The following is a 24,180-nucleotide window of genomic DNA, read 5'->3' as shown; positions in this document are numbered from 1 at the left end:
CGTGCTGCAAAGCCAAGCCGAGAGCTGAGGGGAGGCTCTGCCAGGACCCTAGGCCACATGCAAGGGCCACTGGCCGTGGGATCCTGGGAAGACCACGACACCTCCACGCCTAGAACTCTTTCCCAGAGCAAAGAGCTCTGTAGGGTAATTCTGGTGTAGGCTTAGCCGGAAACAAACAGAAATGGAGAAAAGGGAAAAGTTCAAAGGCCTCTAGCCGCTTCCTACCTGTTTGTGGTTACAGGACTGCTGTATGGCTAGGTGACCTTTAGTGGCCTTGCTCCCATCTCAAATCACTTATTATTGCTGTTCCACACAAAAACAAAACAAATGTCATGCAGTAGTCACCAAGCTGGGTGTGGGCATGCCAGAGCATGCCTGGGTTCTAGTGTTACTAGACTGGGTAGAGGATTGTGAGTTCAAAGCCAGCCTGAGCTTGAGTGCGTTCCAGACTAGCAGGTGCAGCGTAGGGAGGCCTTGTCTCAAAAGGAAAAGAAGTCTATCTAAATCATATTTCCAATTCAGAAGTATGTTTTTAAAAGTCTGCAATTGTTCCTTATATACAGCCTGAAGCATATTCATATTTAAAATCTGATTTATGGCTTCATTTATTCACCCTGGAAATATTAATGAACTCCATCTGATTTCCAGGCATTGCCTAGCACAGTGAAATGCAGTGGAGACAGGACATAGACCCTGTCCAGGCAGCTGTCGGGCAGCAGAGGCTATTTGGACCACTGTTTGAAGTGTGTTCATCTTCTCATCACGATGACAACTACCTGAGATAAATGACCTTAAAGAGAGGAAGAATGGGTAGAGGGATGAACAAGAACAAGGCATAATGCTCCGTTTGTGAGAATGCCGTAACTCATTACTTTAGTAGCTTCGTTTGATCTCAAAGGAGGAAAGCTTGCTCTGTCGGCTTTGGAGGTTGTAGCTCCTAGTTGCCTGGTCCTGTTGCGTTGGTTCTGAGTCTTCCTACTGCTGCGACCCTTTAATACAGTTCCTTGTGTTGTGTTGACCCCCCAGTCAGAGAACTAGTTTCATTTCTATTTTTTAACTGAAAATTTTGCTACTGGTATGAATTGCAATGTAAAATATCTATGATATCTTGTTTGGTCTTAGGTAAGCCCTATCAAAGGGTTGTTTGACCCCTCTACCCTCCACCCGAAGGGGTTACTACCCACAGGTTGAGAACCACTGTCCTATTGGTTTGGGCCTATGGCAGCACACAGCATCATAAAGGAAACAGGACAGAGAAGGCAGACTCTCCACATGGCAGCTGGAGAACAGAGACAGGGAGGAAGGTCCAGGCCAATATTCCCTCAAAAGACACAGATCCCCACGAAAGTGATGAAGACCATAACTTCAACCCGCTCTCCCAACCCAGTGCTGTGGATGAAGCCCTGTATGTGCTCGGCAAGCCATCTACCACTCAGCTACAGTCCAGCCAAGTCCCCACCTCTTAAAGGTTACACCATCTCTTAGCAGCACCCCAGTCTGGCCACCATGCTTTTACCGTACTTGAAACCATAGCAGCCCCAATTCCATGCAGTCAGACGTGGAGGCCATGGTCACTCAGACATAGGCTTGCTTGAGTTTAGGACTTATTTTCCAAGTCCTTATTTTCTTACCTGTGAATGTGAAAGATAAATCAGTACATACTGTTGTTTCTTGTCATACATTTCTCACAGGGAGACAGCTTGGCTACCTCATACTATAAGGCATCTGGTACAAAGACCATGAATGAAGCTTTAGGGGGAAGTGATAGCCAAGGCTGAGGCTGTGAAGACTTCCTGTGTGCACTGGCTCTCTTAGGAGGGAGTGTATTAGACACATCACAGCCTTATCATAATGCAAAATTCATTTTTTGTTCAACTTTTAAAGTCCCCATAGTCTTTCTCAGTCTTCTCACAGCTTAAAAGTCCAGAATCTTTTCTGAGACTCAAGGCAATCTTTAAACTGCAACCCCCTGTAAAATCAAAGCTCAAATCATGTACTTCCAACATGCAATGGCACAGAATATGCATTCCCACCCTCTAAGGGAGGAATGGGGGCACAGTGAAGACTGCTGGGCTATGGCAAAGCCGGGTCCCAGCAAAGCAAACACAGCCTTGCAGTTCTCCTTATATCAAAGGCTTACAAGGCTCTTTGCTTTAGGCCTTTCTGCCGCTGACATGCACTCCGCTCTGGGCTGATTCCATGCTGTCTGCTGCTGCCTTTGGTAGATGTCTAACAGCTACACCGTCTCCTGTATCTTCCAGGATCTTGGGATCTTTGCTGTAGCCCCGGGTTCTTTTTCACAGGTTTATAAAATGGCCTTTCATAGCTTCTTGCCCTCTAGTGCTCACAGAGAGATTCCTCCGCCACACAGTGCCCCAGTCTCCGCCACACAGTGCCCCAGTGGCTCTCTGCAGCCACAGGGGAGGAGTCTGTGACACTTTCCTGAGTCTTTCATGTCTCTAAAGCCATCAGCAGATGGGGGGTGCTGCCTTGTTTGGCTGTCAGCTTGGGATGGCTCCTGGGCCCCTTGAATCACATTCACATTTTGTATTGGTTCCTTCTTAGAACAGAAGACACCATGGGCTCTCTGTCACCAGTTGGAAGCTTGGCAGGGTGGGGTCTCCCCACTGAGGACATCCTTCCTTTTGTTCCAGTGTAGGTCGGCCCTCTCCTTAGTGATGCGGCCCTCCTTAGCCCTTACAGCCCTTCTTCCAGCGTAGTAGATGTGCCTAAAGTCATAGATTCAACGTTATGCTTTGAAATCCTCTCTGCCAAAGAAATTGGTCCATTGCTTTTTTTAAAATTTAGCCTCAGGCAAGTTCTTAGGACAAGGGCAGAAAGCAGCCCGATTCTTTGCGTTATCATAGGACTGGACTCTAGCCCAGCTTCTGGTATTGTTATCTCTCCATGAGGGAACATCATCATGGTCCTCATGGTTCTCAGCACTGTTGCCTTCCAGGCTCCCCGTGGAAAGGCCCACTAAGCTCCACCTGCAGCGTTTAATCTCTTTTCTATCCCCCTCCAAGTTCCAAAGTCTTCCATGTTCCTTCAAAATGGCAGCAGCACAATCAGGTTCCTTACAGCAGCAGTCTGGTACCCATGTCTCTATTAGATAGATGCCTTTCTGTTGCTGAGATGAAATACCACAGCTAACAGCTTATAGAAGGGAGGGCCTTTTGGGGCTTACAGTTTGAGCTGCTTGAGAGTCCAAAATGGGGCAGACATGGCAGCAAGAGGCAGGCACGAGTGCTGTACTAGGAAGCTACAAGTAGGAAGCAAAGAGAGCTAACTGGAGCCCACCCCCCAAAAAACAAACAAACCAACAAAAAACATCAGAACCCATGGGGACATTTACATTCAAACCAACACAAGGGACCATAGGTAATCCTACAGAGATGCTCATGTTGCTTTTTCTAATACAGATAATTGCATATGCAGGGGAAAGAGTCCCAAAGACAGGTTGCCTACGCTTGGCTCTCACCAGTTGCCTCCAAGTTCTACAGAAGCATCAGTTCCATGAGTGATATGTTAGAGACCTCAGTGATATGGTCCTTTGCTATAAGTCACACGGCCATGGATGTAATGACAGTCATGAGCACGCCTGTGTGAAAGGACCCTTCTGCATGGATGGGTGGGCATTCTGTCTGATGGGAGCGATGAACCTTCAACCCCATACTTGGTTTCGGGATGTGAGCATATTTCTTAGAGTATCCGGACGGCTGTTGGGCTCCAACTGGAGGGCGTCCAAACAGAGCCTGGCTGAGGTGGCGCATTGGTGTGTGGTGTTGGCTGTGGTCAGGAACCAAGTGTATCTACCTTCATCTCCCCAGAACCTAGTACTGAACACATGAAATGCTCTTACACAACTCTGCTGAGTGAACAGGTGACTGTGTGACTCTGTGATGTCCACTGTGCAGAGAAGATGGGATAGGAAATAGCTTATTCTTTAGGATGGTCAAGAAGTGAGAAATCTTGTTGCATTTTCCCAGAGATGGCTGGGGAGTTAGGCAGTAGCCATATTAGCCATTGACTAGGCTGACCTTCTGAGTCCCTGTCAACAGAGCTGGACCCTAGACACTCCCACAGTGGGCACATAACCCAGGCTGTTTGGTTTCATTGCCCTAACACTGTCTTGGTCATGGACAGAAGCGTCTAATGAGCAGGTCTATGACGGGAGGGCAGGGAGAGCTTCTATGCCCTTGGGAACTCCCAGTCCTGCTGTGGATCCAGTATTGTCACAGCTACCCTCAGGGCTCTCCCCCCAAACCCCACCCCAAACCCGGCAACATCAGGAGCTGAGCTGGGATGCTCAACTCATAGGCTGGTTCTTGCTAGGGACAGCACAGTTCCCTCCTCAGAGTACAATCGAGGCCTGGTGGTACTGTGGCTCTGGGCTGTCAGCATGGCAGGAGAGATGGAATCACCCCGGGGAGTGCAGAGTCTGAGGAGAGCTCTGTGTTTTATAGCAAGTGTTAAGCAGATACAGAAGCACGCTGCCTTACAGCTTTCATACCAGGTAGCGCTTTTTTGTTCTGGTAACATATGTGGGGAAGCTGTAAAGTGCTATCAGTGGGTGTTATGACCAAAACATCTCACTTTCTCATTTTATTTTCTGCAGGCGTCTCTTTCTATGGGGCGTATAAATCACCTAGGACTTGGGACTGAAGCTTTTTAAAATGTCTAATCCAAAAGGGATTTCGAGCTCTTTTCAGGGTTTCTTTGTTGTTGTTGTCATCGTCGTTGTTGTTGTTGTTGTTGTGAGACAGTGCCTTGCTGTGTAGCTTTGGCTAGCCTGGGATTTGCATCAAATGAACCTCCTGCCTCCCAGGTACTAGGATTGGGTGTGTCGCCCACATCCAGATTTCTTGCAGGGTTTCTAATAAACCTAGTGCCTAGATGATTTACAGACAGATGATATCAGTGGCAGGGCAGGCTGTGGTACTTCTTTCTGCATGTTTTGTTCTGTATACCAGGGAAGCTTCGGCATCCATGTCTACCCTATGAGACTGCCAGCCAGGGCACTGTGCTCCCTCCTTCAGGAAATGGAGAAGTTGATGCTTAGAGAAGGGGGAGGGGAGCTCACCTTTGACTCTAGGGGCCTCCCTCCCTGCTTTCTCTGGGTTAGCCATTCTAACTTCCAGGACCAGCCTTTAAGTAACTGCGAGTTCCCTTGTCCTTTATTCTTTCCTCCCAAGTCTATGGCAGCTCCTATAGGCAGCTTGCCTTGTGTTGAGTGACCTCACTATCTGCTGGGTGGGAGCCCCAGAATGGGCTCCAGCCTTCCTGAGAGCAGCGGCCCCACACTCTCAGGAAGCACATTCTCATCTTTCTGGTCTTGGCCCTCAGCACTGGCTTGGACCGTAGCTGCAAGCATCATTGAGGGGCCAACCACCCAGCACGGCCAGAGAAAACACTTGTACTGCCCTGGGTTCTTGACCAGGTTTCTGCAGTGGAAAACTGTGCATGAGCAATGGGTGTGTGCTGTATGCTGGGCCCTGGTGTGGATGTTGTGTACATACACACTGTACGTACGGTGGGCCCTAGAACTCACGGTGATAGGCTCTCTCTACAGACAGGCCCACCGAAGCTCAGGAGGCACCTCGAGTTGTGGGGCCAAGTTTTATTCCAGGCATTTGGGGTCCCAGATCACTGGCCTTCTATGCTATTTATTCCACCTTTGAAACTTCTGCTTGATCAAGAAGGCAAATAAATTAGTAATAATGTCACTATCCAAGAATTGCTGTGGCTTTGCTGATTCCCTTTCTAGATCTTTCTCTGTACATGTTTTCTAGTTGCCGTCCCCAATCTCTAGTACGTGAATTATGGTGGTTGTTTGCTTACTCATGTTCTCACTAGACGTGCGTCTCTGGTCCCAGTCTGACTGGACAGCTTCTCTGCTCTCTCATTCACCCTCTCCACGCCTGTGTTCTGTTTTTTGCAACAGCAGCTGTTTTTGTCCTTTTTTTTTTTTTTTGGCTCTGTCACAGTCTATTGGTTTTAGTAGAATAACTTCAAAATCTGTCAGTGTGGTGTGATCACCACCCTCACCACCATTCATAATAAGCCAGCGGCTTTCGAATGTTGTCGAAGCAGCTCTTGGTGCACGCTATTCTGGTCACCTGCCATGACCCAGAATCTTGCAAGAGGAAACCTATGGTGCCTACAAGAGGCTGAGGTTGGGAGGTCACTAAATGCTCTGTCTGTCACTCATCTCTCCTCTGTCATCTCCCATCTCTCTCTGTTATCAATCACAATCATCTATCTATGTTTAGTTTGTGTGCATCCATACACGAACATCACACCCAGTGCGTGTGTGGAGACTGAAGGATAACTATGGAGGATAACTCCAGACTTTCTTGTGAGTTCCTCTGGTTTGCTAGCTAAGTGCCTTTACCCACTAAGCAAACACAGGCACACACACACACACACACACACACACACATGCACTCACACTAGTGTGTACATGGAAGTCAGGGGACGGTTCTCCTTTTCTACATTGTTTCTGCTCTCCTTGTTGCTACCATACTATGTGCTCCAGGCTAGCCCGCCTTTCGAGCTTCTGTTTTCCCCAGCTCACTGTAGGTGTGAGATTACAGATAGGAGCTGTTGTGTGGTTTTGGGTTTATTTTCTACTGTGGGCTCCTGGGCTTAGACTCAGGTTGTCAGGCTTGCATAGCAAGTACCTCAGCCATGGAAACATCGCACCTTTAATAAATAATATCTGCCTTTCTTTCTAATAGGTAAAATGGCTCCAGCAACAGGAAGTGAAACGCAGGGTCAAGAGACAGGCGCGAAGCGACTCTCTTTATTTCAATGATCCCATTTGGTCCAACATGTGGTACATGGTAAGTAGGTGCCGGGGCCTCTGTCTGTCATCTCTGGGACATTAGCATGCTGTGCCTCTGAAGTGGGTTAATTTTCATTGCTGCTTCACAACTGTAATTTTGCTACTGTTATCAGTCGTTATGTAAATATCCTATATGTGATCCCTGTGGGTTGAGAACCACGGCTCTAGCTGAGGGCCTGTGTGAGATTGCATGAGGATCCGGAGAGGGCTCTGTGTGGAGGGAGGGGCTCTGATGCTGGCTGTAGAATGGACTGAGAGGTGAACGTCCTCGGATGGTGTCCCCAACAGGGGACAGTGACATAGGGACTCACCTTGTCAGATGCAGAGACCAGGGAGCCTCCACATATAAGAAAGTCTTTTCTAAGGTGGCGCCCACTGTCCTTCGTTGCTTCCTAACACAGCAGTCCCTGACTGGGTTGCCATGTGTGCCCTGTTGGCATCAGGAGTGTCTGGGTTGGTGTTCTGGGGCCGCTCAGCTTCAGAGGTGTCTGTCCTGGGCTTCATGTCCTCTGTGCTTACAGCATTGTGCTGATAAGAACAGTCGCTGTCGGTCAGAGATGAACGTCCAGGCGGCGTGGAAGCGTGGCTACACGGGGAAGAACGTGGTTGTCACCATCCTCGACGACGGCATAGAAAGGAATCACCCAGACCTGGCCCCCAACTACGTAAGTCCAGCCTCGGGATTGGCACACATGGGATTTAACTACATCTGTTATTAAATACAGGCAGACTGCCTTTCCTCTTCCCCAAATGCATTAAGTCAGGGACTAATGAAAATCGAACTGGGAAGGGTGGGGCATGCAAACGTTCTGCCACCCCTTCCTCACACCAGGGAGGGCTTCGCAGAGGAACAGGTATCTGTGTTTGAGACACATGCTTCCAGGAATGTAGCCTAGAGAATAGAAACAGGGATGTGGCGGTGGTCACCACATGCATATTAGCCTGTGGGTGAAAACACAGGTTAGCAGGATTAAAACACAGGTTCTGGACCCAGAGTACCCTAGATCCTCTCCTGACTTGCCTGAGAGTCTAGGCAAGCTGCCTAATTTCTCTGTTTTTCAGTGTTACTACCTGTAAAATAGGGCTACTCAGCACACTGCTTCTTAGAGGGTTGTTGTAAGGACTAGATAAGTTAATACACATAAAGATGAGAACCCAGCATGTAGTAAATATGGGAAATGAACTAAATCCTCTAAGACACCCAGGTGCCAAAAGTAGCTAAGTAACCCCACAGAACCCACTTCTGAGGTCAGTATGTGGCCTGTAGGGATGAGTTGTGAAGACCGCATTAACACTGGAAAACTTGGTGATAACATTTTCTAAAGAGGATGAAAATTGATATGAATACCTTTACTACAAACATGTCAAGAGAACCTTGCGCATTAAAATACGAAATTAAGGACATTCTGATACATGCCCCAATCAAGCCTCAGGGCCTTATGTTGGGTGGAATTAGCTGTCACAGAACACAAATACTGAGTGATCCCTCTTCTGAGACACATCTGGAGCCACACTGTGAGACAAAGAAAGCCATGGTTGTGGCCGGGGCTTGGGAGGAGTGGGGAGTTAGCGTTTCGTCAGTCCAGATCCTTAGTTTTGCACAGTGAAAAAGTCCTAGTGATAAATGGCAGCGGTAATTGCACCAAAAAATTGTGTGGATTTAACGGCACTGAACCATACATCTAAAAACAGTTGAGATGGTAGGGTTTTATGTCCCGTATATTTCACCACAATGAAAAGTATATAGGATGGTGGTTGCAGTCAGAGCAATCCCGGGAGTGATTTTCTCCATTTTCTAAGCTTGGCAGAGGGATGGTTTAAAGCAGCGCTATTGAATATTGCGACTCCAGTTCTCACTAACCAAGGTTTAACTCCTAGGATTCCTATGCGAGCTACGATGTCAACGGAAACGACTACGACCCATCCCCGAGATATGACGCCAGCAACGAGAACAAGTATGTCGTCTTGTGGCTGCTGTGCTGGCTTAGCTTCCTTTCTTGGCAAAGAGGGGCCCTGCAGAAGTTGTAGGCTCTGGGTACCCCACCTGCCTGGGTGCTGTCTGGGGCATGGCTAGGTCTCAGAAGTCACTCCACCACAGCTCTTGGGGCTCAGGTGGCTTCCGTGGAGTTAATCTCTTCTTTTAGGATTGTCACCTCTGCTGGCCAGCCAGAAATGGGGTGAAACACTGTTGTTTCCAGACTTGTGGGATAACCTTTGTCTTGGACTCTCTGTGACTGTGTGCAGACATCAGTCTGGTCTGTCCGAACACACGTGTCACATGCCTGAGCTTTTGACCTTATGAGTGAGGTGGAAAGGCGTGAATGACGCTGGACAAACAGAGTTCAAATCCCCCTTCTCCCACCACCCACTGGCTGTGGCTGTTTATGCTCATTTGAGAAACCTTGCTGACACAGTCCTTCTGTCACGGAGCTGCTCCACACAGATGATGTCCCCAGCTTAAGGGCTGTTGGGATAGTTAAGTGAGGTGCAGGTGGGGATCAGCTACACTGTGAGTCTCCACCTCAGATAGCCTGGAGAGATCAAGTGACCTATGCAAGCTAAATGGCAGTCCTGGCTTGTTCCTGCGTTTCCTTCACGGAGTCTGCTTGCCCTTTCTCTGTCAGCACGCCCGACTCCCTTGACTCTTCTCATTCTTCCAGAGATATTTAGAGGGAAGTAACAAAAGCTCTTTCTTCCTCTCTTGTGTTGACACAGCACAGTTGTATATGTCCTCCCAAGCTGCTTCTCTGTGTTAGTCAACTTTCTGTCACTATAAGGAAATCCCTGGCTTAGAAAGAAAAGGTGAAGGGACACGCAGTGGCGTGCGCCTCTGCTCCTAGCGACTCAAGAGGAAGGCAGGAAGTGCTTCTGAGCCCAGGAATTAGAGGCCAGGCTGGACCATAGAGCAGAATGCATCTCTGAAACAGGGGAGAAGGAAGGGCGGTGGCGGGGAGAGTTAGGAGGGGAGAGGGAAGAGGGAGAGTGTAAGAAAGACCAAACCAAACAAACAAACAAACAGATGGAGAGAGATTTACCTCAGCTCCCAACTTTGCCCCAGTGCATGATCAGTTGGTCCATCGCCCGAGCCATGATGGGAACATACAGCAGCCATGACACTGCATCAGGGAAGCCAGAAAATCAAAAGAGAAGGGGGACGTGTCTGAGTGCTACAGCCCCACTCAGGTCACGTGTTCAGTGGCCTAAGGCTCCATCTGCTAAAGATACTGCTCCCCAAAGTAGTGCCACCGTGGGACTAAGGCTTTAACACATGAAACCGGGGGCAGGGTGCCCAAGGTCCAGACTCCAGCAATACGCTAGCTAGCATGCCCTGGGCTCCACGCAGTGCGGTGCAGGACTGCTTGCTGCTGTGTGCCACATGCCAGATGCCAGACTCCCAGGCTCTCACTGCTTCCTGCCTCACGTCCCAAGGTGCCCTTCTTCACATCAGGCAGTGCGGAGGCCTGGGGCACAGGGCCCGCTTCCTGGTCACACATCAGCGGGGGAGAAGCATGATCTATATTCCATGCAGTGACCCTTGAAGGGCAGAACCCAATCCCATTGTGTGACCTGAGAGCAGGCCCGGCTTTGGAGCTGTGAGACTTGCAGCGAATGACAGATGACTCCTTTCCAAAGGGTCTAGCATACAGACCCTGGACCATTTTTAAAGTTTGCTGCACATTTGAATAGACGAGTCCAAGTCCCCCGTGGTCTCTCCTCGCAGACGGACTATGTAGAACTAGGCCAACTGCTAGAGGGAAGGACCCAGCGTGGCACATCAGAAGATAGGCTCGTTCCTGGGGAAAGCCATTGGTTTCTCCGTTCATTTCCTCACTGCCTCAGCCTCTGCTGAGCATTCGAAAAAGCATCCTCTCTTAACTCCTGGTAAACAGCTGTGGAAATGACAGAGGTCTGCTCAAGCTAGCAAACTTGTCAGGACACAAGGAACCAAGGCAAAAGTGCAGGGGTTTCTTTGGATTGTATTGGTGAGGCAGGAGGCATTGACGCCACCGCACCTGTGTGTGCCAGATGATACAGCTTCAGTCACAGGAGGCACAGAACTGACGCAGCTCTGTGAACATCAGTAACAAGTGCCAAGATGCCCAGGGCCATGGACACTGGCAGCAGGTGCTGCAGCTCTGACTGGGGGTCTATTGGAGGCATCCTAGAAGGGACATCCTGGGAACCATTGTTTGTCATCTCCAGCCGGCGGAGAGGGCGGGGCCAAGCCTGATTGAATATATATGCTGAAAACAGGGGGAGGGGCTTTGCTGGCATCTCAGGTATAGGGAGGGATAGCTGACCTTGGCTGCAGAAATGCCGAGTGGTAGACAGGATTCATTAATTGCTGGGCCGGGGCCTCACTTTCTTTGTTTCTGTTTTCTTCGGCTTCAGACACGGTACTCGCTGTGCGGGAGAAGTCGCTGCTTCGGCCAACAACTCCTACTGCATCGTGGGCATAGCATACAATGCAAAGATAGGAGGTAAGGAGAGACACAGAGCTGGGCACAGAGGGGCAAGGGCCGGGTAGAGAACACCCTTCCTGCGGGGTTCAGCAACCTCGTGTCCCGTGACCTGGGCATAGACCTGATCTGAAGCGGCAATGCCAGCTGTGCCACAGCCCAGGTAGCCGGCCTAATAGGAGGGTCTCGAGGTAGGACTTGCGAATGAGCAGACCCCACTGTTTTGGTTGTTCAAGCCTCGCTCCTCCAGATCCCTGGTCTGGCGGTTTCTGATATCTACTAGAGATGCAGATTCCTTGCTTCACCCCAGACCGACTAACCAGATCTGCAGATTCCCGGGGAGTTCGTCTGGTTAGGGTCATTTGAGAGCATGGGCCTCTGAGACTCTCTGGGGTCAGGCAGGTGGATGAGGTCAGTGGAAGCAATGCTTACAAAGACCCGCCCAGAGGAGCTGCGCAAGTCCAGCTTGCTGTCCTTGGATGGGTCTCCTCTAGCTTCATTGCCAGATTGTGGCTCCCAGCTTCCCAGAGTTTGGAGAGAGAAAGTACCTCCCGAGTAGGGCCAGGAGCAGGGGTGTTTTAAAAATTAAATCTTTGAACATCTTCAAGCACGTACTGCATGTGTAATTCTGGGCAGCCACTGAGGGGGAGAAGAAGATGCCAGACATAATTAGGAGCCTCCGGGAGCTTGGCATGCCTTTAGGGTGAATAGTACTGCCTAGACGTCAGGCACGTAGGTACTGAAACAAGCAGGCAGCCGGAGCTTGGAAGGGTACAAGCAAGAGGCATGGCTGGAACCTGACCTGGAGGCATGGCTGCAGACAGCATGCCAAGGAAGCGATGTGGAGCCGCGAGGACCTCCACTGTAGGGACAGGACAAGGAGTGGGCGGAATACAGGGAGAGACGTGTGAGATTGTGTTGTCCTTAAGTCAAGGAACACATGACCGCCAGAGCCTCCAAAGCTTCCAGTCATACTTCCAGTTCTACCTATATGGATGACCCCTCTTCCTCCTGCCCCTCTCCTGACATCTGACACTGGGCAGGGGAGTGTTTGGAGCGCTCCAGACATAGGGCAGCCACCCCCTCTCTGAGTGTTCACACACAAGGCAGGGAATTTCTTTCTTTCTTTCTTTCTTTCTTTCTTTCTTTCTTTCTTTCTTTCTTTCTTTCTTTCTTTCTTTCTTTCTTCCTTCCTTCCTTCCTTCCTTCCTTCCTTCCTTCCTTCCTTCCTTCCTTCCTTCCTTCCTTCCTTCCTTCCTTCCTTCCTTCCTTCCTTCCTTCCTTCCTTCCTTTCTTTCTTTCTTTCTTTCTTCCTTTTTGTTTTTCAAGACAGGGTCTCTCTGTATAGGCCTGGCTATCCTGGAACTCACTCTGTAGTCCAGGCTGGCCTCGAACTCAGAAATCCACCTGCTTCTGCCTCCCAAGTGCTGGGATTATAGGCGTGCGCCACCATGCCTGGCTCAGGGCTAGACCTTTTTATGTCTGTTCCCCACCCCCACCCCTAGCCATTGCTCAAGAGAGTAAAATGTGTATCTTAACCTGCCTCAGTCTGTCTGGAAAAAGTCATAATAAATCACTTGCGAAGTTTGAATCAAAACAGATTATTTCAGTTGACACCCTCGTGCTTTTTGCTGGAGTTTTCATGTATTTGATGTGTGCGCACTGCTATTACTCCTTGCCCTCTTAGTTTTTGTTTTGACACACATCTGGCTATGTAGCCCAGGCTGACCTTGAACTCATAGCAATCTGTCCTGTGAGTACTGAGGTCACAGGTGTGTATAACCTGACTATTTCTCTTATTCTTGTTTTAAATACTCACGTCAGCTCATACAAACATAAATGTGCCCTTGTATGGAGTATTTCTTGAGCTTTGTGGTTTCTCTATTTTCAACCTGAAGAATTTATTTTTTGAGATAGCCTAAACTGGCCTGGAGCTCTGTGTGTAACCCAGGCTAGCTTCAAACTCACGGCCATTATCCTAGCTCATCCTTCCAAGTACTAGGACTGAAGTCCGTGGACCCAGAGGATTTCTCTTTTAATTGTTTTTTTTTTAAGTTCAGGTATTCTGGTGAGAAATTCTCTTAGAATTTATTTGAAAGTTTTTTTTTTTAAACCTAATTAATTTATTATGGGTTGTCTGCCCATGCATACCGAGGTCAGAGGAAAACCTGGTGAGATCTAATTCCTGGCTCTGAAAGGATCTTTGCCGTCATTTTGGAAAGAGGCCATGCTGAGCAGGATTCTAGCCCGGCACAACATTTTAAAGATGTCGCTCTCCTGTCTCCTGCCCACCGCTCTCTCTGAGGGTGAGCCGGGTACCATCCTGACTGCCGCCCTGCGCTTGTGTGGTCTCCTCTGTGGAAGCTTGACGACGTTTTTTAAAAACTATTATATTTTCATAACCATGGCAGGTTTTTGTGTCATTTTCTTTCTATTTTTCCAGATTGGAGTTTGCTGATCTTAGAGTGTTAATGCTAGCTGTCTCTTTAGACCAGTGCTTCTCGACTTTCAGAGTGCTATGACCGTGTGTGTGTGTGTGTGTGTGTGTGTGTGTGTGTGTGTGTGTGTATAAAACTATATATAATTTTATATAATATATATCTAATATATATTATAAAATATATAGTTATATATAATATATAACATACATATAACTATATATAATTTTATATAGTATATATAATATATATTATAAACATATAGTTATATATAATATGTATAACATACATATAACTATATATAAAACTATATATAATTTTATATAGTATATATCTAATATATATTATAAAATATATAGTTATATATCATATATAACACACATATATAACTATATAAAACTATATATAATTGTATATAGTTATATAACATATATAACATACATATAACTGTATATATGACTATATATAATTTTATATGGTATATATATCTAATATATTATAAAATATATAGTTATATATAATATATATAACATACATATAACTATATATAACTATATATAATTTTATATGGTATATATAATATATTATAAAATATTTATATATAATATATAATTATATAACTATATAAAAATACATAACTACATATATATATTTCCTCATGCTGTGGTGACTCCCCAAACCATAAAATTATTCTGTTGCTACTTCATAACTGTAATTTTTTTGCTGTTATGAATTGTAATATAGATATCTGCTATGTAGGACCTGTGAAAGGGTCATTTGACCCCAAAGGGGTTGTGACCTACAGGTTGAGAACTACACACACACACACACACACACACACACATACACACATACACACACACACACAATTTAAAGAAAAAAGTCCGTGTTTAGGTGTTTTTTTACTTGGAATCACCCACTGCTCCACACCTCATATATTAAAATTTTGTTAGACGGTTGGTGCTATGTCTTCTTCTTACAGCATCCAGTCTATTCTTAATTCCACGCTATTACAAAGTGTTGGTTATTGTATTTTTCTGTTTTCAGTTTGCTCTATCTTATTTGTAGCCATCTCTAAATCTTCCTGAGGCTCCCGGAACGTCACTGTATAAGTATCTTTTATCGTAAACACCCTGGTGTGATAGAGTTACTGCAGAGTCTTTTGTGCTAAGTCCAGTAGCCCAGTCATTTTTATGTCCCTAATGATTAATTTGTTCTTTACAGTGGCTTACATATTCTTCTATTTTGCATGCTTAGTTATTTTTATTGTATCATTATATAATAAAATTTATTTCACAATAAAAATAATCTATATTGTAGCATTTGGAGTCGGTTGGGTTTTTTTTTCTGGATACTGTAAAATGTTGTTATAGCAATAATATAAATTTGAGTTTTGAAAGACTGCTCCATCACTTCACAGGCTTCTCTGCCAGGAGCGTAGCTTTTGCTCTTGTAGCAGGGCTTTTGGTATTTCGGTGGAAACCTGCAGTCCTGGGGTGCGGCGTGTGCTTGGGACCTCCGCTTGGCTTGCTCAGGCTTGTGCCTGTTGTCTTCCTCCTAGACTGTTTTGTTTTTTTTTTTTTTTTTTAAAGAATATTGCCTAGATACAACATGTTCAGGGATCTGTCAGAGAGCGTGAACAGTATGCCCTTTCCTGGGTCCTTTCTGAGATTCCTTCTCTTAGTTTCTCAGTATCTGTGTCTTTCACAATTGACTTCAACGGAAATCCATCTAAACTTAGACACCCAAGATAATGCTTTCCTTTAAACCACTAAATCCCTATCTCTCTCTGCCCTCTTCTGGTTGCTTTCCAATGCCCTTAAAAGTGGAATGTTTCCCAGGGTCGGTGATTATTATCTGTGAAATGTGGCCTGCAACGAGCTCCTCTGCCCTTACTGAAACCAAAGCTTAGAACTCATGCACACACACACACACACACACACACACACACAAATACATACACACACGTGCACACACATTTATATACATGCACACATACATATATACACACATATGTAAATATGTATGTGTATGCATATATACATATGTGATATGTATATATGTATGTATACATATTAAAGATTTTTAAACTAGTAGAGTTCACATTTGTCAGCCTCTGCCACATGACAGCCATCTCAAACTAAGATTTCTTAAGCAGCAACTGGCTGTTATTTAGCAGAACATGGCTACACCAAATGGCTCAGGCTCAGTCACTCTTCAAGGGGAAGATAGGTAGTTGGCCGTGTCTGCGCTCCTCTCAGGGTGGGCTGCGTTAGGCTGCTGGTGGGAGGCCTGAGCTCCCTGGCAGCCTGTGTTGGGGGCACTGGTTTCTCAGAATATCTGTTTCTTCAGGGTGGCCTGAGCATCCCCGTAGCACAGGAGATAGTTTCCACCATGTGCCATGATTGAAAAGAGTAATAACCGTCTTGCCACAGTGTCTTTATTTTTATTAACTCTTTCTGAGTTTTACATCATGAGGTTTCAATGTCGTTTATGATCTAGTCGCAGAGGTTACATGCCATCTCTGCAGCCATGTTGTGCTTATCAGAAGTGCATCACTACATACCCCAAAGGAGAGGAATTTGGTTGCACCTTTGAAAAATGACATAGTTTAAAATCACCACAGATGGGCTTTTGAAAAAAAAACACAAAAACAAAAACTAAAAAACCTGCTTGTTTATTCATATGTAGTAAATTTTAACAACTTTCTTTGTTAAAATTGTGAGATTTTTGTAAGTTTTACCACATAAAAATAACTAAAGGAAACAGTGGATCTATCCAAATTATATCTTGGGAAACAAATTCTCCCAGTCATCAGCAGACCCTGGCCATATTTCCCCTGGGTCTCCCACCCATGTTCAGGAGAGATTAATATGCCCCGGGACCGGGAGAGACATCATTTTTAGAGCGGGGAACCCGTGGTGCATTTCATCAGTAGTCTCTGATTGTTTCATTTTAGAAGATTTTAATTTTTTATTAAGGTCTTGAGAGGTACACGCAGATGACTTGTGTTCTTTTTCCGTGTATAACATTTCAATAAAAACCTGATGAAATTTTTATAATGTCAAATTTGTTTATCCTCTTTTTATGATGCTGGAGTTTGGGATCTAGCTTAAGAAAAGCCCATGAAAAATAAAATTGTTTCTCTCGTGTTTCCTCTGGAAATGTAGTTTGGGGACAATAATTTATCCAAGAGCTTTAACGGAGTTACCTTTAATTTTTACCTCCTGATTCCTATGGAATTTTTTCTGTGAATATTGAGTAGGGCAGAGAATCTGCCGCCAGCCCCCTCAGATTCTCCTTCAGCTTGGTGTGCACACTGCCTTTCTACCTTGCTCCCCCTGTGTGCACAGGCTCCTCCCTGAAATTCATTAGTTAAGGTCTACCAACACCATCATTATTGTTTGGTTAGTTTTGGGACTTTCTGATAACTAACAGGATGAATTTTCTCTTATAGCTCTTTTTCAAAAATGTCCCAACTATTTCTCTCAGCTGAACTTGAGAGTTTTCCTGTCAGTGAAAATTCCTGCTGCGGTTTTGATTGGCATTGCATGTAAAAGTATAGATTAATCTGGGAAGAACTGACATCCTTACAATATGAGTCTCCCCACCCAGGAGCATATGTTATGCGTCTATAGTTTTAGGCTTTTTTTCAACGCTTCCCTTAAGCTGTATCACTCTCTCCATATAGAATGTTCATACTTAGATTTATGTCTAGGTTGATATTTAGTATGTATTTATAATCTATATATTATATAGATTATAATCTATATATAATAGAGATTAATACATATACTAATGTATATAGTATATATTACTGAAATGAGCATAGGAAAGGCAGTGTTTTTTTCCTGGCTGCCTTGTTTGGATGCTGTTGGTGCTATGTGGTTTTATGGATTTTCTATATGTAAATAGCAGCCACCTGTGAGACAGTGGTGGGCTGTCTCTAACATCAGTAATTCATTTCTTTCTCATACCTTAAGCTGGTAAATATGGACTCCTGATAATTACTGAATGGCTGAGGTTCATGGGTTCTGTTGTTGTGTCTCATGCATGCAGGAATAGTATTAAATCATTGTGGCTGTCTTCTGTTCATTTCCGGTTGTTGGCCTTCATCAAATTGAAGCAATTGTACTTTATTCCTGGGTTTCTGACCGTTTTGATGAGGAGAGGATATTGGATTTTGTTAGATGTTCCTTTAGAAGGCATCTGTGGAGATGACTACATTCTTTTTCACGTGTGCCATTTGGTCTGGGTAATGTAATAAATTATATTCATATATTTCTTTCTTTCCTTCTTAGCATTAAATTTAATCCAAAGTGTTCCCTCAGAATACTGCCCCATGCAGTTGTTGATAGTTTGTGTGTGTGTTTGCATTGGTTTGTGGGATAGATTAGACCATGGTTCCTGACTGGGTGTCACTTGGGGTAGTCTAGAGGCATGCCTCAGGGAACTGCTTTGAACAGTTGCCATATCAGGGCCCTGTGGTCTGGGGCTGGCTGGGGTCTGACTAGTCATTCTTCACAGTCACTGTCTGGCTGGGGTCTGACTAGTCATTCTCCACAGTCACTGTCTGGGCGGGCTTTTTATTCTCCTTGAGGAAACCTTGGTAATTAGAGTTTTCTACAGAATCACTCATTTCTCTGGAGGTTCAAGTCTGACATAACCTTAATGCCATATTCTCATAATTTAAAGGTGCTTGTCTAGATTTATATAGTTGTTGTTCCCAATTTTATTTATGATATCCGTTTTCCCCCTGGCTCAGTGAAAAAAATTTTTTCTTTTAAAGAGGTTTTCTTTAGAGAACTACATTTTTAACTAAAAATCTTAATTGTTTTTAATCAATTTTTATTGTTTCATGAATATCTACCTTGTTTGGTAATTCTCTTTATCTTACCTTTACTATTGTTTGTTCCTAGCTCCTAGAGGAACACTTGTTAGCTTTCTAACTGTAGGGTCTTCTATGCCCTAGTGAATGAATGAATGAATGAATGAATGCCAGCCACATGTTCTCCCTGACCCCATCACTAGCTTAATTGTACCATGCTGTTATTGCTATTTATTTCTGAATACCTTTTACTTGTTATTTTTATTTATAATCTTTGTGTGTGTGTGTGTGATATGGGGGTGGGCGTGGAAGTGCCACAGCACATGCTGGGTTCAGAGGATTCAAGACTCGAGTCAGTTGTCTCTCTGTTATGAGACCCTGGGATTGAACTCGGGTCTTCAGGTTTGGCAGCAGGGGCTTCCACTGGTTTCCACCCCGTTTCTGAATACTTCTAAATTTCAACTTGATTTTTCTCTTTAATCCTGGAGTTATTTAGAAAAGACTTATAGAACTTTCTAGCTGGATAAATCTTTCTGGTTCTCAGTTTCTGGTGTTTAGCTCTTGCGTTAGGGGCCACAAAACCCTCAGAGTGCCAGGGGTGGCTGCCCACCAGCTTCCCTTGGTCTGAAGACACTTGTGTTTGATCTGTGCGTCACGGTATTTTTTTTTGAACTTAATTCACAAATGAAAGAATTTTATGCAAGAAACAATATGTGATTGGGCTTAAACTCTTGAAAACCTCGAAGCTTTGGTCACTCAGGGTCTCATCTCTTGCAGCCACAGACACCAGCAGCTGCATGGTGGCCCTTCCTAACCCAAGGGAATGTTCCCCAACCCATGTCATGGTCTTGTTAATAAAACTGGATACTTGGTCCCATTACCTTGCCTTCCAGGTATCTGCACACATCCTCATTTGTAACTACTATGTTTGATCCATCTAATGAAACATTTCTAGAAGCTAAAATTTGTTCTTTAACAGTTTCATATGCATATATGTATGTATATAAAATGCATCCTGATAATCTCTTATATATCATTAATATATTATACATGAATATATCATTATATATAAATATATTTAATATATTAATATAAATTAAATCTGTTGACACTTATATATAATAAATATATATTATATATTACATATAATTGTCAACAGATTTAATTTACAAAAATCATAAGCAAGTCTCTGAAATGTTTCATTCGATGGATCAAGCAGACTGGTATCAAGTTATATACCCAGTGCCTTCTGATTCACCTCATCCCCCATCACCCTCACAATTCTCCCTACAAATCCTTTTCCTACATTCATGTCTTTTGGTTTTGTTCTGTGGCTTATTGAATTTAGCCAGGGACATCTCTGTGACCATGAGTTCAGAACTATCCACTGACAACAAAGACTCCCCTCTCCAGAATGTTCCAGTCGCTCAGCAGGGAGGGGTAGGGTCCCGTGAGCTCCTCCTGTGTCCATGGCAATTGGCCAGGCTAGTCTTGTGTGGACTTGTGGGTGGTAACACTATCCACTATAAGTTTGTGATTATTGTAACAGCTGCCTGGTGCAGGGATTTTAAATTCAAACCCAAGTCTCAAAACATTATCCCACAGTCTGTACCATTCAGTGTTGCGATAAACGGTCTATCTTCTGTCCCTTCCCCCACATCGGATGTTACTTTCTATGATGACAGTACAGTTATTCATGCTCTCTGTTCATGGTTACTTGTGTGGTCTATTTTTTCTCTTCAAACCTGCCTAGATTGGTTATGTTCATATTTGTAGAGAAAGAATATATATCCAACCATGAATTTTTAAACCCACACTACCAATCTATGACCATGATTACTTTATTTTGAACACTTTATATTTAATGTCATTATTGATTTGTTATTGATATGTTATGGCTTACGTCTAACACCTCATCTTTAATTTTTTTTAAACTATGTGTTTATGTATATGTCTGTGTGTGGATTTGTACGTCTGATACAATACCGCTGTAGTTTAACAAAGGTTGTCAAATTTCTTGGACTGCCGTCGGCCTGCTGATGTGGGTGCTGGGAACTGAACTCCGCTTGTCTACAACAGCAGGACTTGCTCTTCATATTTCATCACTCGGTGCTTGACATGCGATATTTTCCTTTCTTCTTTGTCTCACTGAAGGGTGATTAGGTACTTATTACTTAAATTCCAATTCTATTTATCTATGGTCTATTTTACTGTATAAAATTACATATAACTGATCAGACGATGAATAATTAACTATCTCACAGCTTGGCTGAGGTGCAGGCCCCCACCTTCCCTTCTACCTCACCATTCTCCCCCTATGTAATATTTATTAACATACACATATCAGGACCACCACACAACATTTTTCCTCAGCTATGAAATATGATACAGAAAACTCAGGAGGAGAGGCCATGCCCAGCAAGTCTGTAATTTTGTATCTGTTTAAATATTTGGATAGCCCTTAGCTTTTACTTCTCTGAGTGCTTCCCCGGCCTCCCTTTTATGAACTCTGGTGACATCAATATTAGATCTTCGTTTTAGTCCTTTTCCTTTGCCTACGAGTCCGTCTTGCAGGCCATGCTTTTCCCCCTCCCTGCCTTGCATTCACTGCGCCTGTCATTTTGATGATAGTACCTTACATCTTCTAGCTCTCTGCTGATGATTTCCACTTCTTCGTTAAGGTGTTGTCATCTGCGTCAAGCATGCTGGTGTTGAGATTGCCGGCACTCTACCGTGGCCTCCTCTCAGTCCGTTGTTCCACTGTGCCATTCCTTTGCAGCTGCATCATGTCCGTCATGAACCTGTACTTGCTCTGATGTGTGATTTCCATTAGAAAGTTGTGCATTTTGTGTCGGGACTCTAGTCTGGTCTAAGCCTTCCTTCTTAGCTTTCTCCATGGCTTGGCTCCCACGGGGAGGGCTGGGCTACTGCCTCATTAGGGCGGATGTGTGTGGGCATCCACGCTTCTCCCATAGTCCTGGGCACGACGGGAACGCTATTCTCCGTGTGGATTCAGTTACATTACTGTGGGGATTATGTCATTAGTGTGGCCACTCCTCACCACGTCTCCTAATCCACCTCCAGGGGAGAGCAGGGGAGCACCTGGATGCTGCCTGACTGGGGGTCAGCAATGGACTTTTCATGACTGCATGAGAAGAGCCCTTCTTGTGACTGGAATGATGATAGAAGCCCTGCTTTCTTCTTCTTAAGGCTTTCTGGCACCACTGGCCTTAGGGTGGGGGGTCTTGTTATGTCTTCCCGGGGCAGAGGTCGGGCTAACCACCCGGCTTTGTGGGTGGGACTGCAGCTTCCCTGTGCAGTCAGCTGTGGTTGGGCAGTTGTTTATAAATACTTCCCGTTGGGTTCCCAGGCCTCCCCTTTCCTGGTGTTTATGCTAGAGAAAGAAGTTTGTATTCCCTTTTCCCCCTTCTGTCTATTTCCAGTTTCCATCATCTTCATCTAAATGAGATTAAAAGGTGAAGACAGCAAACAGAGTGTGGTTAGTGTGCCTTGAGAAGCTGAGGCTGGAGAGCTCAGGCCAGCCTGAGACTCACGGCCATGTCCGTGGCAGCAGGGATAGGGACACCGTTCCTCGAGGTCACCCAAGCAGGCTGGGGAGTCCTTTTTCATAGTACAGGAAGCAAATGTGAGATTACGCTGTTCTAAAGCAAGGGAACATATGGCTACTAGTGTCTCCAAAGCTGTCACACACAACTTCAACTTCTACATAGATGGCCATGCTGAAGAGAGGGTTTTCAGGACAAGCTAATGTGAAAAAAGTTTATTAAAAATAGAAAGAAAGGCTCCCGGGTAAAGAATCAGGAAACCCAGGAGCAGGCGTGGGCTTCTCAGGGAAGGGTTGTCCTGTGCAAGCCTGGTTGTCGTGTCTCAAGGAGAGCTGCCTCTATGCAGCTGAACAGTAGAGTTGTGCACTACATCTTAAAGGGTTGCTAAGATTTTTTTTTTCTGTTCTTTTTGGATTAATCAGAAACCACTAGGTGAGGATATGTCATTTTACTCTAAAGGGGTTTCTGACGAGATTCCTATAAAATTGTGGGATTTACAGTTGGGAAGGGAGAAAGCTTCAAACAAATTCTGTGAACTGTGTTAGAATTCTCGCGTCTCAGCTAGTGAAAGCTTCATCCAGATTCCAGGCATGCGGAGTGTTAGAGTGTTAGCGTCCCGACCACAGATGCCGGAAGGACAGCGCAAGCCCCGCCCCTCCTTGCTCTTGCCATCATGTGCCCCTGGGTTTCCATCTTTCTACACTGCCTCAGCAAGACTCTGCCACAAAACAACAAAACAAAATAAAACACACACACACACACACACACACACACAAGACATGATAGGGCTCGAGCCGTGGCTCAATGGTTAACAGCACTGGCTGCTCTTCCAGAGGACTGGGGTTTGATTCCGAGCACCCACATGGGGGCTCACAGTCACCTGTTATTCCAATCCCATTGGGGTACTGTCTTAGTCAGGGCTTCTTTCCCACACAAACATCATGACCAAGAAGCAAGTTGGGGAGTAAAGCGTTTATTCCGCTTACACTGCCACATTGCTGTTCATCACTAAAGGAAGTCAGGACTGAACTCAAGCAGGTCAGGAAGCAGGAGCTGATGCAGAGGCCATGGAGGGATGTTTCTTACTGGCTTCCTTCCCCTGACTTGCTCAGCTTGCTTTCTTATAGAACCCAAGATTCCCAGCCCAGGGATGGCACCACCCACAAGGGCCCTCCCCTTTTGATCACTAATTGAGAAAACGCCTTACAGTTGGATCTCATGGAGGCATTTCCTCACCTGAAGCTCCTTTCTCTGTGATAACTCCAGCTTGTCTCAAGTTGACACAAAAGCAGCCAGTACAGGTACGATGCCCTCTTCTCACTTCTGGAGGCGGTGCAGAGACAGAAGACATGCAGGCAAAACACCCGTACACAGAGTTAAAAGGAAGAAGAGGCAGAAAGGTGGAGGGCGGGGTGGAGAAGACCCAAGATCTCACTACCATGTCATTCTTAACAGAACAAGATTGGAACCAGCCTGCCTGCCTCTCTGCCTTTCAGAGTTTCCTCTTGTTTGTTTCTTGTACCCTCTCCAGAGTCTGGCTTTTTGAAGCAGGAAGGATGGAGTGAATTATATCTTTTCCTTCTTCCTGGAAACAGGAGAACTCTAGTGTTTCTTAACAGATACTCCGGCATCTTGCATTGTTTTTTTAATATTTTTTTTAATATTTATTTATTTATTATATGTAAGTACACTGTAGCTGTCTTCAGACGCCAGAAGAGGATGTCAGATCTCTTTACGGATGGTTGTGAGCCACCATGTGGATGCTGGGATTTGAACTCATGACCTTTGGAAGAGCAGTCGGTGCTCTTACCAGCTGAGCCATCACTCCAGCCCATCTTGCATCGTTTTATGCATACTGACGCTTTATGTTGGAGTCCCCCTCCCTGTTTGTATTCACCCTCTTAGGAGACAGAATCCTGTTGTGCTGCCTGTGCCCGCTCCAGACTCTCCATCCGTCATCCCTGGGTTCAGCATGAGCCATGACATCTAATTGTGTTACTTTTCAATTTGACATTTGGATTTCTTCAGATATTTGCTGGGT

General features: G+C 45.2%; 1 protein-coding gene across 3 annotated transcripts in view; it reads left to right on the top strand.

Annotated features, from left to right (window-relative positions):
* Positions 1 to 24,180, top strand: part of Pcsk6 (proprotein convertase subtilisin/kexin type 6) — a 191,113-nt gene that overhangs the window by 55,659 nt on the left and 111,274 nt on the right. For all 3 annotated transcript variants that reach the window (XR_007973956.1, XM_052161235.1, XM_052161242.1), the window contains exons 3-6: positions 6,741 to 6,845; positions 7,369 to 7,512; positions 8,726 to 8,802; positions 11,240 to 11,328. Coding sequence is in view for 2 of the 3 variants with exons in the window: in XM_052161235.1 (XP_052017195.1) it covers positions 6,741 to 6,845; positions 7,369 to 7,512; positions 8,726 to 8,802; positions 11,240 to 11,328 (415 nt within the window). In the remaining variant the exon portion in view is untranslated. The remainder of the gene's footprint in view (positions 1 to 6,740; positions 6,846 to 7,368; positions 7,513 to 8,725; positions 8,803 to 11,239; positions 11,329 to 24,180) is intronic.

This window comes from Apodemus sylvaticus, chromosome 1, assembly GCF_947179515.1.
Source record: "Apodemus sylvaticus chromosome 1, mApoSyl1.1, whole genome shotgun sequence".
Classification (NCBI taxonomy): domain Eukaryota; kingdom Metazoa; phylum Chordata; class Mammalia; order Rodentia; family Muridae; genus Apodemus; species Apodemus sylvaticus.
Note: the sequence above shows the minus strand (reverse complement) of the source record. Positions and strands in the feature narration are given on the sequence as shown.